Below are 17,317 nucleotides of genomic sequence, written 5' to 3'. Positions count from 1 at the left end.
CAAGTAGAAGTACAAAAAATAGAAGTAGAAAAAGTTATTTGGGAGTTACGATATAGTTGGATATGAAGTTCTTTGAGCAATATAGACAAGTGGCAAGGAAATCCCACGGTGTCCTATTGATTATTATAGATCATAATCCCATTAAACATGACTATTAGAAGACAGCAATTGGAATACTGTGTCCAATTATGGTTTAGGTTTAGGAGTTTTATGATGCATCAGCATCTAAAGCTACAATGCACCAAGTCATTGTAATATATACATAAATGAATATCCATATAAAGATATATATAAAATAGTATAAACTAATAAATACAAGATTAGATAAAACAGTTATAAGAGATAAAACTGCAAAAGTGTTCTAAATAAAATTATTTAAATTAATAAAACATAAAAACTTGAACAAGTCTGACACTGTCATCATCTGATAAAATCTGACTGAGTGTATAAGGCTCAGTCAGATGGTAAAACATCAATTGCATTCATTGCTAAAAGAATGCACATTCAATCAAAGTGTTCTGAAATGTTTAAAGGACCACATCAGCCCTCAGCAGATAGGAGGGTGACAATGTCCTATGCAGATCCGAGAAAGGACTACTTCCTCACAGCAAACTCCGCGCTGACTAGAGTGCCAATGCCAAGATTCTTGCCATAGTGTGGAGTTTGTCACGAGATAGGTGCTCGTAATCTTTATATGGAACTAAAAGGTGACACTGCAGTGTTACTGATTTGGCTGAATCAGCAACAGAAAATTCATTCTCTACGATCTCCACATGGCTAGGAATCCAACAAAAGTGGATATCAAAGTTGGATTCTGAAGGATAATGTATGAAGTATCCAACACAAAACTGGAGGAGTGCATCTCATTTGTGATAAAGCCTGTAATACCTTAGGGAGTTAGTATATAGCATATATCCTTGGTACCGGTGGAATTTTATATGATACAAGGCCAGTTCTATTGCATGCAACTTTGCAGGTGTATGTACTACATTCATAGGGAATGTAATTACAGACAGTTTTGCTTTTAAAAACACAAGCAGATCCCACAGATACTTTTGACTTCAATCCATCTGTGTATACCAGCATGAAGTCAGAATATTTAACTCTATATGATGCAAAAAGTTGCTGATAGATATATAAGGATGTCTCAAGCTTTCAGCCACTTCCTAAGAGAAAGGTCGCAGGATGGAAGATGCATAATCGAAGTAAGTAGGATTTGCCTGGCTGATGTGTAAATATTATCCCAAGTAAATTTTATATCTTGAGCTAGCCCTGATACCAAAGGGATGACTGCAAGTTCTGCACATTATACAAATTTTTCCATCGTAGCATAAAACAGATGTCCATGTAGAGTGATCAAGCAGGGATTTTATTTTTGTGGCATACTGTAATGACAACTGCTAATGTCAAAGCATTAATAGTGGTTCATTGGCTCCCACATAAAGACTGGACGAGTGAAGTAAGAGATGTCTTAGTAGCAATTCGGATAGTTCTGTGGTGGATTGCATCAAGCAATTGAAGGACAGAATTTATAGTGGAACAATAGACTTGGGAACCATAGTCTCATTTATGAGACTATGGTTCCCAATGCTTGGTAAAGGCACAATAACGTGCTTCTGTCTGCTCCCCAATAATTGGAGATAATACAGTGCATATTTGGACATTTTGTGCATTATGTCTGAGCTGAAGCTGATCAATACACTGGAAAAAAGTTAACTTTTTTCCAGTGTATTGGAATCAAAAATGAGTCCCAGAAATTTTGTTTCTTCTACCACAAGAATTGCATTTTGTCCAGGTCTGAGTTCAGAGTCAGGGTGAAGATTCCATTTGTCACAAAAATGCATACAGATGGTTTTATGAGATGAAAACCTGAACTCACTGGCAAATGACCAGGAAGTAAGGTGGTTGATAGCTTGTTGCAGTTTTCGTTTTATGACTCTCATATTACAAGAGCAACAAAAAATACAAAAACTCTCCATATAAAGAGCACTATTTACTGATGTTTGAAGCTGTTCGTAACAGAGTTCACTTTAACTGCAAAACGCATAATGCTAAGGATGGAGCTTTAAGAAACTCCATCTATTATACAACTTCCCCAGTGATAGGAACAAATTTTCTACTGATAATCAGGCAATACTACTACTTAAATCAAAAATTATAAAATCATCAATAGTGAAGTAAGTAATTTTTATTTCACCCCCCCCTTTAATCTTCTGAACCTAACTAAATACATGTCATGACAGTTTTAGCAATAAGTTAAGGAAATTTTGCAAATTCATTCACAATTTACAAGCGGTTTGTGCAACTAGTAGTTTTTATTTATAATTTCAGGTTACATTAAGATAGTCCAAAAATTACCAGGCACAACCTCAATGAAGAAAATGACACATCAAAGCAATTAATTGACTGACAAATCATAGCAAACAGGCCAGAGAACCACCACTGAAAAAGCAGTCTGTTTGTTTGTTGACAGACCTGGGGGACAATTAAGTTACATATCAAGGTTTTAGTGCCAGACAAGGTTAACTACAAAATCATTTGGTAGTAAATGTTCTTGTAATTAACCAAAAAAAAAAGTCAACTGACATTTCTTCGTTTACTGTTAATGTGCTTATAGCCAAGCTAACTCATAAACTACTAGAGAAATACATTTCTATGACATGATATGCATTGTTATTTGTATGAAGTTAAAGTTGTCTCAAAACAAAAATGCAATTTTGTAGTTAACACTGTCTGACACTAAGCCATCGATATAAGCAAACTGCCACTGTAGCAGGCAGTTTTTCTAGCTAGTAAGTAGTTATTATTCAGTTCAAAAATTTTCTGTACAAGTATGATAAAATAAGTATAGATTACAAATCTTCTAAACCTAATAATATTGAAGATATACTAGGCATCTTTAAATTCAACATCTTGTATAAGAGAACATAAAATTGATACTATCTAATGCATACTTTCCTCTAGCCCTATGTGGTCTTCTCAGAGTATAAACAGAAAAGTTATTATTGTTTACTATAAAGATAAAATAATCAAATTTTTGAAAGGGGGAAAAAACTGAACTCTGTGGAATAAAAGTATCTACAGAACAGTGAATTAAAAAGGTAACATGATTTATATATTAGCCAATGCCTGCTTAAATGATAGCATAAGTCTTACCAAGATCCTTTCTTCGTTTAAACTCATTAATAGCTGTAGCAACATCTGTCATAAGCCCAATAGCACTAACTAGGCCTGATTTATCAGGATGGCTATCTTCAGTACACTGCAAAATTTATGGCATTAATTTATTTTTAGATTTAAAACATTTAAAATTGTTTTAATTTGTACTGTCATGGTACCACACCATGAGGTTGTATATTCTTAAAAACTAAATTCAGTTTTTTCTAACATGCAAGAATATGGGCATACATTTACCATAAAGTATCATAAATTACTTTATAAGTAATTTAAAATTGAATTTGCCAATTACTGTCTTTTGTATTCATTCAAAGTAGTTTCCTTTGGCAGTTTTACATGATGCCGTTATCTTCTACCACAACTGGAACACTTTCTGGAACTTGTTTGCTGATAGTGATTTTAGTGCCCTTAACATACTGCTAGAATTCCTACAAAGACCCAAATGTATCCCTTTCAGTCATGATTCAAGTCATATGTGGATTTACTATTTAGAATTGGGTTTATTGGTAAGGTTCTTAGAGGGATAATGGGATCTGACTGAGGTTAATGAATGAATGGCAAAATTTTCACCATTTTTTTTTTCAGCATCAAAATTTTCAAAACAATTTTGCCATTCATTCATTAACCTCAGTCAGATCCCATTATCCATCTAAGAACCTTACCAATGGTTGTTGTTGTTGTTATTTGATTTTTAGGAGCATTAGCAATTAAGGCCATATTGCTCCGGGGATATGCGGTGGTCATTCCCTGACCTTTATGCATCCTCCGTATTTGGTGGCTCATGGGCTCGAACCCCGGTTTAATCAAGAAGCATGTGCTACGCACTGCTGCTCCTGCCCACCTGGCTATGGAGGCACCTTCATTAATGGTATTGATGATGATATATCAGGCTTAATTGCCCAAGTTTGCAGATGATAGAAGGTCGGCAGAGTTGTTAATGACAGTACGCTGCTGCAACAGAATCTAGAAAAGTTGAGCAGATGGGCTGAGAGGTGGCAACTGAAGTTTAACATTGACAAATGTGAAGAACTGCATATGGGAAGCAGTAATCCGAGGGTAACATATCAACTGTGTGATACCACACTGACAGTGGTAGAGAGTGAAAAGGTTCTGGGGGGTAATTGTGCAGGAAGATATAAAGTTTTCTGGGCAGTGCAGACGGTCTGCAAGATTAGCTCATGGTATCTTGTCAATGATGTACAGGAATTTTTCTAGCAGGGATAAGCAGGCGATTATCCCCTTGTATAAGGCAATGGTCAAGCCACACCTTGAGTACTGTATTCAGGTCTGGAGGCTCATTTTAAGAAGGATGTAGAGCTGTTGGAACAAGTACAGAGAAGGGCAATAAGATTAGTGAATGGAACAAAGGGTTGCTATTACAAAGAAATGTTTAAGTTTTGCAAATTACAGTGTCAGGAGACTAGGCACCTGTGAGGTGATCTGATTGAGGTGTATAAGGCCTTGAATGGTTTGGGCATGCTCAATGCTGATGAGATTCTTGCTCTTCCTCAGAATAATCGCCTGAGAGGGCATAAATTCAAATTGAGAAAAGACAGTTGTAGGATACATGTGTGGAAGTTTTCCTTTAGCCAGCCGATGGTTGATTGGTGGAACAAATTTCTATCTGTCATTGTAGAAGTTGATAGCTTAAACAGATTCATGGCAGAACTAGACAAACACTTGGAGCGAGTGGATGGGTGAAATAACGGGGGGGGGGGGGGTTGTCTGATGCTATATAAGCTTGCTTTCTTGCAAGCTTATATAGTACTGTAACAAAAAAATATTTATAATAAATATTAAGAACAATTATAATAAATAGCAGAAAAATAATGAACATATTATGTTCGCGAGTATGATTGGAGGGCCTGACCATTATTTATAATACTGTTCAAAATATATTGTGAACAACCAATTTATTCACAATCTTTTTAAACATATATATGCAGCCTATTCATAAGTTGAGAACTTCCTTTAATTATAACACTAATATATTAAAGACATCCTGGTGGGCAACAGATTGGTTTTGTTAAGTTCGGTAAGATGAAAAGGACACTTGCTTAGTTTGCAGATTTATTGGGTTTTCTGGACCGTCAGATGTAATATTGAAATTTTACTGTAATTCAAAAGTTTTGCAAATATTTATTTTGATGCCGAGTTCTAATGAGCAATAAGCTAATTAAATAAAAATTATAATCCTTTGTCAACCATAGTGTAGTGATGTGATGCTTACTAATTTGATTATAACAGTAATTCACTATAACATTTACTGGAGTTTTTTTCACCACTCATATTAGCATTAGTTGAGGCATATGATACAAGAAAGCAAGCTTATATAGCACCAGCCAAAAAAAAAACTCTTCCCATTTCACCCATCCAGTCACTCCAATTGTTTGTCTAGTTTAGCCTTAAATTTATTTAAGCTATCAACTTCCATAACAACAGATGGATGTCTATTCCAGCAATCAAAACTACCCATTGGCTAAAGACAAAATTCTGCACATCTATTCTAAAACTGTCTTTCCTCAATTTGAATCTATGCCCCCCCCCCCAGGTACTTAATCTGAGCAAACGGAAGAATCCTATCAGCATTGAGCCTGCTCAAACCATTCAAGGCTTTATATACCTCAATCAGAACACCTCGCAGGTGCCTAAGTCTCCAGATGCTGCAACTTTCAGAAATTAAGCCTCGCTTGCTAAGAGCACCCCTTTGTTCCTCTCACCAAACTTGCTACCCTTTTCTGTACTCATTCTAGCAACTCTACATCCTTCCCCCCTAAAACCACCTAAAATGAGGCCTCCCCTGTATACAGTACTGAAGGTGTGGCCTGAACATTGCCTTACACAAAGGGATAATCATCTCCTGGTCTCTGCTAGCAAAATTCCTATATATGAGAGAGAGAGAGAAGTAGAAGGGAATCACCAAGAAAGAGAAGAATTATGATATCCAGCTCAGGACCCTGGGTGTGCCAAGCACATACTCCGAGGCAAGATGTGATTAACAACCCTGCCAACCTTTGAATCATCTGAAAACTTGTACATTTAGCCTGATATACCTTCACCAATATCATTGATAAATACACATAACAACTATGGGCCCAGGACCGAACCCTGGGCGACTCCCCTAATAAGTCCACGTCAAGCAGTGTCCATTTATTACCACGCTCTGCCATCTCCCACTCAACCATCCCTTTATCCATGCAGCAACTTGCCCTTAATGCCATACACTCCAATTTATACAGCAGCCTTCCCTGTGCAACAGTATCAAAAGCTTTCCTGAAATCCAAATATATATCAAAATTATTTTTTGCATCCATTTCCTTTGTGAAAATGTAGTATCCAATCAAATCGGTCAGACAAGACTTCCCCTTAACAAACCCATGATGTGTCTGAACTATTACTGCAATCTTGTCTAGGTGATCCTGCATCGCTTCTTTAACCAGTGAATCCATTATTTTCCCTAGAAAAGAAGTTAAACTAACAGGTCTATAATTATTTGTGTCACCCTTTGAAACCCTTTTGTGAATTGAGGATATATTTCTACATCTCTAGTCCATGGGGACTTCTCCCCAGATTCTAAGGATGCTCTCATAATTATGGCTAAGGGTTTCCTAACTTCCCTTGCTGCCTCCTTCAATATAACTGGATAGATTTCATCCACCTTAAGTGCTATTTTTATGTTTAACTTCAACAATTTCTCCTCCACTTTGCTCTCCATTATTACAAAATCATTTAGCTCCCTGTTAGAGATTAGTAAACCTCAGTCCTACCCTTCCTTACAGAATTCCTCATGTGTTGAATGTAGATGCAATATACTCATTCAGTTTGTCAGCTATCTGAGAATTATCATCAACAGTCGACAGGCCAACATCAAGTGGACCAATCTGATTCATCACCTTCCTCTTAGAGTTTACATAAGTAAAGAAGTCTTTGTTGTTTTTCTTTGCCTCCTTTGCCAAGGATTTCTCATAATCAGCCTTCGCTTGCCTAACTTGCTTTGTGACTTGATTACAGACTAGCTTATATCTGCCATAGGCTTCTGTGTCACATGATAATTTATATCCATCCCACACATTTTTCTTCTCTTTCACGAGCCTTATTAGTTCATCTGACATCCATTTAGGTCTAAATCTTGAACAGTATTTCTTAGTTGGTATGAGAAGCCTAGTAGCTACCAAGATTAATTCCTTGTAGGTTTCCCATTTAGAATTCACTGCTTTTTACATCATCAGTTCATCCCACTGTATAGAATTTAAAAACTGTCTGAGACCACTGTAGTCACCTTTACAAAAACTCTTCCCTTTACCCTTGATGGTAGTTACACCTTTAAGTAAAACCCACATCAGTACACTGTGATCACTTTCTCCTAGTGGTTCCTTTATCTGCAAATTCCTAATACATGAATAATCACTGCTGATAACACTGTTCAACAAAAAAATTCTTTGAATTTGTTTTCTTTCTTGAAATAGGCAAACTTTACTAATTTTGGTTCAAGAAAACAAATGACTTCAGAATTTTTTTTTTATTAACACTGGTTTTTGAGATACAGTACTTTCGCTTTTGTCTAAGAATATAGTAATTGTCTAAGAATATAGTAATTTCAGTAGTAGTTGCAGTGAAAAGTAATAATAAAACAATTTCATATTTACATTTTCTTGATACAACAAAAATCACAGTTGTTTTTATTTGAAAGATAAAAAAACAAGAACACAAGAAAACTGCACTGGAACCGAAAGTACTTTCTCAAAATGTGGCCTATGCACAACAGCACCTTCTTTTCGCTTGTCACTTGTATTCCACTTCTGGGGAATCTCTTGTTACTGTCTAACAGTAGTCAGCAAGCATAGAAGCATTCCACCTACCCTGATATCTTTGTCACTCACTGCGCCACAGTTGTCAGGGAAGAAGTCCAGATGAGAGTCGAGAAAGTAGATTTTCAGTGACATGTTGCAGCCTAATTAATTATACTTTTCTAGAAGGTTGTTCACAGTCTCAACATAGTTTCCAGCTCTTCGGTTTCCCAGGAAGTCATGCACAACACTTTTAAAGGCTTCCCAAGCTGCATTCTCATTACCCTGGAGGACTCGCTTAAAGTTTCAACCTTTAAAAGTTCACGAATTTGAAGACCAAGAAAGAATCCTTCCTGAACCTTTGCATCGCTCAACAGTGGAAATTGTCCTCTCCGGTACTTGAAAGCTTCTCCCCTGGTTCATTCCCTTAACAAAGTTCTTCATGAGTCCTAGTTTGATGTGTAATGGGGGAGGAAGAATTTTGCTTCGATCAACCAGAGGATTGTGCTGGACACTTTTTTCCCTTAGAGCAGACTTTTCTCTTGTAGTATGAGGATCTAGCCCGACTGTCCCACGCACACAGGAAACAGCAGTACTTTGTGTATCCCAACTGCATGCTCAGCAGTATTGCAATCACCTTCAGGTCTCCACAGATCTGCCATTGGTGGTCTTTGTACTTCATTGCTGCCAGAATTAATTTCATATTCTCATATGTCTCCTTCATGTGGACAGCATGGCCTAGAGGAATTGAAGGAAGAGCACTGCCATTGTGGAGCAAAACAGCTTTTAAACTTAGCTTTGATGAGTCTATGAATAGCCTCCAGTCTTGTGGGTTGTGCTCCACATTCAAAGCTGTCATCCAACCACTGACATCACAACAGGCAACAAGGTTGTTTTCACTTTTAAAATATGGAGTCAAAGCATTCTGCCTGCTCCTGTACACGGACACCTTGACATCTGGTTGCAGAAGATTCCACTGCTGGAGCCTTGATCCAAAAATGCTTTATCTTTCAATAGATCTAGGTCTCGACTAAGATCATTTAGTTCACCTTGAGTGATTCCGTGTGACTCATTTGGTGACTCAGGTTCTGGCACAAAATCAGGATTCTGTGATGTTGAAGGCCCAAACTGACCATCATTCCTCACACCTGCCCCACTTCATCAGACTCCAAAGTGTACTCTTCTGGAGGGTGAGGTACAGGCAGACAACTATCCAACCATGTGCCACTGGTTGGATAGTTGATGGATAGTTTGATGCTGGGGTATTACACAGTCCACTTCCTTTTTTTTTTTGACATGCCATGGTGAAGAGGAGGCACCAGGCAGAAATAACAGTCATTTACATGATTTAAAGGCTCCCTCCAAATCATTGGAAAAAGGCATTGAACGTCCTTTATTATTCAACCATCCACAGAGATTTACAGCATGTGTTGTAGCAAATATGAAGTGCCCAGTGTTTGTCTTCATCCCCTACCTTACAGCCAAAATAATGGTAGTAGGCTGTCTTCGCAAGTGGAGTCAATTGGCATTTCTGAGTGGAAAATGTCACATCACACACACACACACACACACACACACACACACACACACACACACACACACACACACAACAAAAATTGTCAACGCTGTTAACACATTTATGTGGCATCCTGGTTTTTTAATTAATTTTTGTCCATAAACCTTAAAAAAAAAAAAAATTAACATCACTTGCAAGGTAAATGATACACAGAAATACAAAAAAAAAAAACAAACATGGCATGTGGGTTCCTGTTTCAATGTTACCAACATATCTATTCTCTAGACTCCAAAATTCTCTAGTATCACCAATATTCCCTTAAATCATAAGGGGCTATATCGTGGAACCAAGAGCTAACTAAGAGTTTAAAATGTTATATTCGTTTTTCTCCTGCTCAAATTAAGAAGAATTGACTATTTTCAAGGCAGAAACATTTTTGGTGTTGATCAGTGATAACCAGATGATCAAGAGTATTACTCCCTCTCGTTGCCCCTCAAACATGTTGCTGTAGAAAACAATCCTCCAATAAATCCACAAAAGTCATGTTAGCTTGCGAGTGACGAATCCACAAGTTCCAGTCAATATCTGAAAAGTTAAAATCCCCCATTACAGTAAACCCCTGCCATTCGTGGGGGTTACGTTCCTGAGAAATGCCGCGAATACCAAAAACGCGAATACTGAGTTATGGCTCCCATGGTAATAAAGGGGTTCCTTTCCAGAGTATGAAATATATAAGAAAAACTAGTCTAAAATTTTGTCTATGTATGTATTATATGTACCTTCATAATATGACTATGTACATAGACAGTACATAGTGAAATGCAAGCATATGGCATCGAAATGAAAATAAGAAACAATTTAATATTAAATGTAATATTTATTAGAAATTTCAAACAAATCTTTCAAACTAGCGCCTTTGCTAGCAAAAAAACTTATCCCGCCAGTGCTATCACCAGTTTCGCTAAAGTGTTGATAAAGGAGTTTTGCCTTTTCATGAATGATGAGTGAATTTAACGGAATTTTATTTTGAGTTCGGTATTCTATCCACAGATTTAAAGCTTTTCCATTTTTTCTAATTTAACATCACGAGTTACAGAGCAAATTTTTGAAGCAATTAGCGCGTTTTCACGGACACTACGGCGGATTTTTTCTTCCAATTTCTTGATTGATCGTACCATTGACTCATTGATTTTATAATGTTTTGCCACTGAGGAGACACTTTCACCATTAGAAATTTTGTCTAATAACTCAATTTTAATCACTAATGTCATCACCTTTGATCTTTTCACATTTCCCTTGTTATTCGTAGCCATATTTTTGTACGGGTTAGAAAGAACTTGTCCACAATAAAATCACTTTCTTCCGTTAGCACACTCGAAAAAGTCTGTTTTACACTGCAAAATGGTAGATTTATCACTTTTGTAAGCATATCAATTTATGAATTCATTCATTTATAAGCATATAAATTAAAAGCAAACGACGAAACCTTCCATGACAAGCGCATAACACATACTGAACAAGGATTAGCGAGAAACATCCGCGCTCGCGATTTTGTCCCCCCCTCTCGCCCCACCCACTGAGCGCTATTTTGACCAGGAAAGATAATTTTAGCCACGCCCCTTTTTTTTATGGTGGAAAATGTTCACGGCGCTTTAAAATTCACATTTTTTCAGGTTTCATTTTATATTAAATCAGCTACTGCGAATACGCGAAACCGCGAATAGCGGGGGTTTACTGTATAACACATTCTGATTTACTGGCCGACTATTTCTCTGCCCAATTGCTCATTATACTCATCAGAGTCATTAGGCCTATAACACACTCCTAATCTGATTTTCCCTTTCCCAGTGTATATGTCACACCAAACTGACTCAACATTGCACTGTCCGCTCATATTCAAATGGATGCACTTTGTTAGATTTTATGTTTCTTAACGAACAGCATAACCCTTCCTCCCGTGTTTATCTTTTCTGTACACATTCTGCACTGCTTATATCTGTGTAATATAATTCCAATTCTGCACTGCTTATATCTGTGTGACACCATGTCTCTGATATCCCAACAATATCTGATTTTTGATGTCTTTATCAGCACTTCAAATTCATCAAAGTTATTTACTATACTTCTAGCATTGGTGTACATGTAAGTATACATGCACTTGTTCTTACTCTTACCCTAACACAGCCCATGTATTTACTTGTTCCATGATAACTGCCAGCAGTGCTTGAAATCCCCAGCAACCTGCTTTCTGGGCTGCTGCTCATTACAATAGAAGCAGTGCAAGAATCACTTTCACTTCTGCCTGTGACTACTGTTAATCATTTAATCTGTGTATTCCCCCCAAGCTAGCAGTTTTCCGACCCACCTAACGCTGCCTCGATAGCATAAGCAAATATTCTTACACCCTTTCTATTTAAGTGTATCCTATCCCTGTAGAAGCAGTCTCTCCTGTTAGAAAGCACAGAAGATGCTGAAAAAAATTCTACCCCATGAGTCTTGCACAATCTTTCCAGGGCTGAATTGATTGACAAGGCTCTCATCATATACTCCCTCCTATCGTGTCAAATCTTTCAAATTTAACCCTAACTTGCGACATTTTTTCAACATTGACCTTGTACTTGTTAAGTAAATGTGCAGATCTCTTACTCTTAAGGTCATACAAGTTAAAGTTGTCTTTTTGAATGTAGACAATTTTTTACAATAACAAAAATTCCAGAGTTAAAATGACTTTGATAAAATTACATATAATAAATATTAAGATGGAATAAACAAGTAAAATAAAGCTGAGGAATCTAAAAGAGCATTAAAATATGGTAAGCAGCTTTTGAGATGAGGTGCCTTTCTTTTGGCTTAAAAGAATGCAAGGCATATTAGGGTATAAACAGAATTCAATACCCCATGATACAGTTGAAGCTCTTTATAGCAACCCTCTTTTTAATGTCCCACACATTATAACATCCTATGTGGCTGGTCCTGGCCAATTTCTCATTAATCTAATGCTACTTTATGAACAATCAATATAACACCCTTCCAATATCCGACGGTTTTCTCATTCCCCCGGGGGGTCATTATATAGAGCTTCGACTGTACTATGCATGTATGGACAGGAATTGATTGGCGAAAAACATTAAACAACTATATATATATATATATATACAGTAAACCCCCGCTATTCGCGGTATCTGTATTCGCGGTTTCGCGTATTCGCGATCGCCGATTTAATATAAAATGAAACCTAAAAAAGTGAATTTTAAAGTGCCGTGAATATTTTCCGCCATAAAAAAAAAAAAAAAAACATGAGCGTGGGTAAAATTATCTTTCCCGGTCAAAACAGCGCTCAGTGGGTGGGGGGAGAGGGGTGACAAAATCGCGAGCGTGGATGTTTCTCGCTAATCCTTGTTCAATATGTGTTATGCGCTTGTTATGGAAGGTTTCGTCGTTTGCTTTTAATTTATATGCTTATAAATTGAATAAATTTATCAATTTATAAATTGATATGCTTACAAAAGTGATAAATCTACCGTTTTGCAGTGTAAAACAGACTTTTTCGAGTGTGTTAACGGAAGAAAGTGACTTTATTGTGGACAAGTTCTTTCTAACCCCTACAAAAATATGACTACGAATAACAAGAGAAATGTGAAAATATCAAAGAAGGTGATGACATTAGCGAATAAAATTGAGTTATTAGATAAATTTTCTAATGGTGAAAGTGTCTCTTCAGTGGCAAAACATTATAAAATCAATGAGTCAACGGTACGATCAATCAAAAAATCCGCCGTAGTGTCCGTGAAAACGCGCTTATTGCTTCAAAAATTTGCTCTGTAACTCGTGATGTTAAATTAGAAAAAATGGAAAAAGCTTTAAATCTGTGGATAGAAGACCGAACTCAAAATAAAATTCCGTTAAATTCACTCATCATTCGTGAAAACGCAAAACTCCTTATCAACGCTTTAGCGAAACTGGTGATAGCACTGGCGGGATAGGTTTTTTAGCTAGCAAAGACGCTGGTTTGAAAGATTTGTTTGAAATTTCTAATAAATATTACATTTAATATTAAATTGTTTCTTATTTTCATTTCGATGCCATATGCTTGCATTTCACTATGTACTGTCTATGTACATAGTCATATTATGAAGGTACATATAATACATACATAGACAAAATTTTAGACTAGTTTTTCTTATATATTTCATACTTTGGAACGGAACCCCTTTATTACTATGGGAGCCATAACTCAGTATTCGCGTTTTCGGTATTCGCGGCATTTCTCAGGAACGTAACCCCTGCGAATAGCGGGGGTTTACTGTATATATAAAAACCTAATGATCTGATATCAGTAACAAAAATAACATGTACAAGGTGTATGCCAGTAATCATTCCACTTCAAGATGACGAACTACAATGATAAGATGAATGAAGGTTTCGCTATCACAATTCATAGTGGAGCTTGGATAAAAATATGAAGTGGTTTGGACTGTGAGTGCTGGCAGTAGTCACATGAGCAGTCAATAACTTGGATGTCCCAACAGCCCCCTCAATGCTTTGAAATGCAATCTTACAAAATCCTGCAAATCTCACCGATGTAACATACCCCACAAGCCGAACATTCAATAGGCCAAACAGAGCTGCCTCACAAAAACAAAGGGAGGGAGGTATGAACGGCTGGCCTCCTCATCTCCTCTAAACACCCCAGAAGAGATGAGGAGGGGCATTTCAGAGTAAAATGGCTGGCCACACTTCTAATTTTGATTGCTCAGTCATTACCATGTAAACAGAGACAGGTGAAATTTAATGAAGGTGTAGACGACTCATTTCTGCAAAACAACAGAATGAATTTCCAGGATAAAGGAAAATCATTCTGTACTAATTCTCTAATAGGGTGCTTAAAGTAGAAAACAGATTGATCAACCAATGTCTGCGTTGGAAATATGCCTTAATCTTTGCCAATGGCTGTGGACACAGATAGCAGTTGATCAGCACGACTTCTCGGTATTGTACAGGCAGTCATATAGGTTTTATGGGCACCACTAAATTGTGGAATGTTTTGGCTCTTAATTCATGCTCTTAAGAATTAATCCCAATAGCTCTTAAAAGCTAGAAATTAATTGTTAATGCTTTTAATTCTCAATTCGTAGTTTCTAGAAAATCAGCTCTATTGCCTAGCCTGCGTGCACATTGTTTGCGCACCTAGGTTTCTCAAAATCAGTTTGTTATATGGAAATTTTCTTTATTATACAGAAACTATTTTCAATGTAATGACCAAAGGGAAATCAAAAAAATTCACTAAATAGAAAAATTTGCTATATGGAAGTTAGTTTAATAGAGGTCCAACTGTATGTTTTGTCTGTAGAAGCGTTTATGGTTTAAAAATTTGGAATAACTCACAGACGGAGAACCCTACTCCTTCACCCGAGATTGGCTAATTGCAACCTCAGTTGAAGAGGACATCAGATTTTGTCCATTTGTTGATGGAAACTGACCTCTCCAAAAAAAGTGGCAAATGATGATGTATCATGCCAACTAAGCTTCAAAAGAAGACTTCTTTCTTCAATGTTATGTAGATTATTCATTATTTCTATAAAATAGTTTAGCAGGAATTCTCATAGGAAATAATCACAGATATTCAGTAGTCAGTGGTATGTACAGTTAATAAGACCATGCAACCCCATATTGTTCAGAAATATTGATTAAAGATGATCCTATCTCTAATCCAGAACAGTCTGGTTCTGTCTATCACAAAACCAGACTGTTCAAATTTCTTTAATAATTTCAAAATCATTGATCTTTCTCAACCTCTTCCACAAAACAAATTTCACTTTAAACTCACACTGCACTGCAACAAACTGACAACTTGATGACACTTATCACACAAAAACATGTTTGGTGGTGTACCACATCTTGTGTACACAATTTTTCCACTAGTGTGTATCTCTAACTCCAGAAAAACTCCCAAGTCTTACATATCTAATGACACACCAAGCATATCAATGTTAGTCCATTAACATCAAAAATTATAGGCAATCAAAACTGACATTTCTTTTCTTGATGACCTGTCTTAAGTTTCATAAATATATATAGAAGCAATTGCTTATTTATCAAATGGCCACGTATAAGGAAGATTTGGTCAGATGGTTGTTTTAGATATTGTGCCAGGTAACTAAAACCATGAGGCATTAGTTGCCTTGTATTCCACCAACCTGAGATGACTTCGAACGCAAGCCTTTTCTATATTGTGTGGAAGTATAATGATCATAACTAATTATGCCAGCCATGAAGATATAAATAGGAATGCATCTTGTATGGGTTAGACAGATGTTGTTGTTTTGGTTTTTAGGAGCATTGGCAACTAAGGCCATATTGCTCGGGGATATGGTGGTCATTCTCTGACCTTTCCGCATCCTCCGTATTTGGTGGTCACGGACTAGAACCCCAGTCTAATCAGTTAGAAAGATGAGTTAGAAATATTTTTAAAAAAAACTAAGGCACACAGGAAGATGGGGGGGGGGAATCAGTATTCACTGGCAAAAGTCTTCTTTAATAGAAGTCATGCTTCACAGTCCCTATTTAAAATTATACACACAAAAGGGATGAGTCAGTGATAGTAACCCTATGTTAATTGCAGCATTCAATGATCTGCTACTTTGAAGAAAATTGTAGGTGCATGCACGCACACACAAAGATTTTTATACAAAATATAAATAATATTCGTTTGAGATGATCACAGAAATTCAATTAAAAAATAATTTAAAAAAAAGAATTTCCCAAGCTTGATACCAAATTCACTTGCCAAACGATTTTGATAAAAAATGTATTACACTGACATTTAATCTATGAGTAATGGTATTTAAATTTGTAACTAAAAATAAACTGTTATTCTCTTCCCCAGATTCAATAAAAAACAAATGAACAAACAAAAAGTTTTGAAATCTTGAGCACTAGATGTCAATTTGAGTATACTTTACCTTTAGAAGTTCATTTAGAAGTAATGGATACTTCAAAATTCTTTGTACAGGTTTAATAAGCATAGACGGAAGATCAAAACAATTTGTTTTCTTCTTCATTATCTCTACACCATTTTTCAGATACTGACCAGCAGGAGATTTCTCATCATACTAAAAAATAATATGGAATTCAATAATGTAAAATTGAAGGATTAATGTATATTAAATCTTTTTACCATTATTGTCATTAAGAAGGTTGGAAATTTTATTGCTTTTCAAAAATGCAAGCAGAAAAAAATTCTGTCTCTCTCTACCCCTAAATTTTTAAGAAAAGCTCAAAATCTCAAAATATATTTAAAAATACCATTTTTAAGAAATACTATTAAAAAAACACTACTAGAAAGCAAACTAATTCAAAAAAATTAGTTTCTCTAGCTTTTTAAAAATAAACACAATTCAATGAATGAAAAACCAGCATACAGTGGTGATTGCAAAAATCAGTAAACACTTAAAGATGTTCATAATTAACCAAACATGACTGTAAATAATCAAATTAGAGATAAACTCTGATTTTTTTTTCATTGTTGCTGAAATGTAATTTCCATCCCATGAACATGAAGGAACATGTTTCTAAAATGGTTTCTCTATATGAAAAATAATTTTTAAGTATTCGATTTGCAAAGAAAAAATCAGTGATTAGTGAGCAACGCGACTATCATCTCCAATTTCTATAGATTAAAACTTGGTGTATTTACTAAAACAATTCAGTCAGCTAATCGTGGATTCAAGATTCTAATAATCCGTCAAATGATGCATCCCCCCTCCTTATAATTCAGGCTCCAGAACAGAATAATCAAGTGAAACTACTCTGTTTCAACAGAATAGGTCATATATGT

The 17,317-nt window shown here is 36.1% G+C and overlaps 1 protein-coding gene across 1 annotated transcript in view; it reads right to left on the bottom strand.

The window, feature by feature from the left end:
* LOC150087229 (dynamin-binding protein-like) overlaps positions 1 to 17,317 on the bottom strand; it is a 427,088-nt gene that overhangs the window by 173,702 nt on the left and 236,069 nt on the right. The window contains exons 13-14 of the mRNA XM_090372415.1: positions 16,443 to 16,592; positions 3,157 to 3,262 (exon numbers count right to left, since the gene is read on the bottom strand). Of these exons, the coding sequence (XP_090228541.1) occupies positions 3,157 to 3,262; positions 16,443 to 16,592 (256 nt within the window). The remainder of the gene's footprint in view (positions 1 to 3,156; positions 3,263 to 16,442; positions 16,593 to 17,317) is intronic.

The sequence above is a fragment of the Mastigoproctus giganteus genome, chromosome 4 (assembly GCF_048544385.1).
Source record: "Mastigoproctus giganteus isolate SK-2022 chromosome 4, ASM4854438v1, whole genome shotgun sequence".
NCBI lineage: Eukaryota > Metazoa > Arthropoda > Arachnida > Uropygi > Thelyphonidae > Mastigoproctus > Mastigoproctus giganteus.
This window is presented reverse-complemented; position numbering and strand designations above follow the sequence as displayed.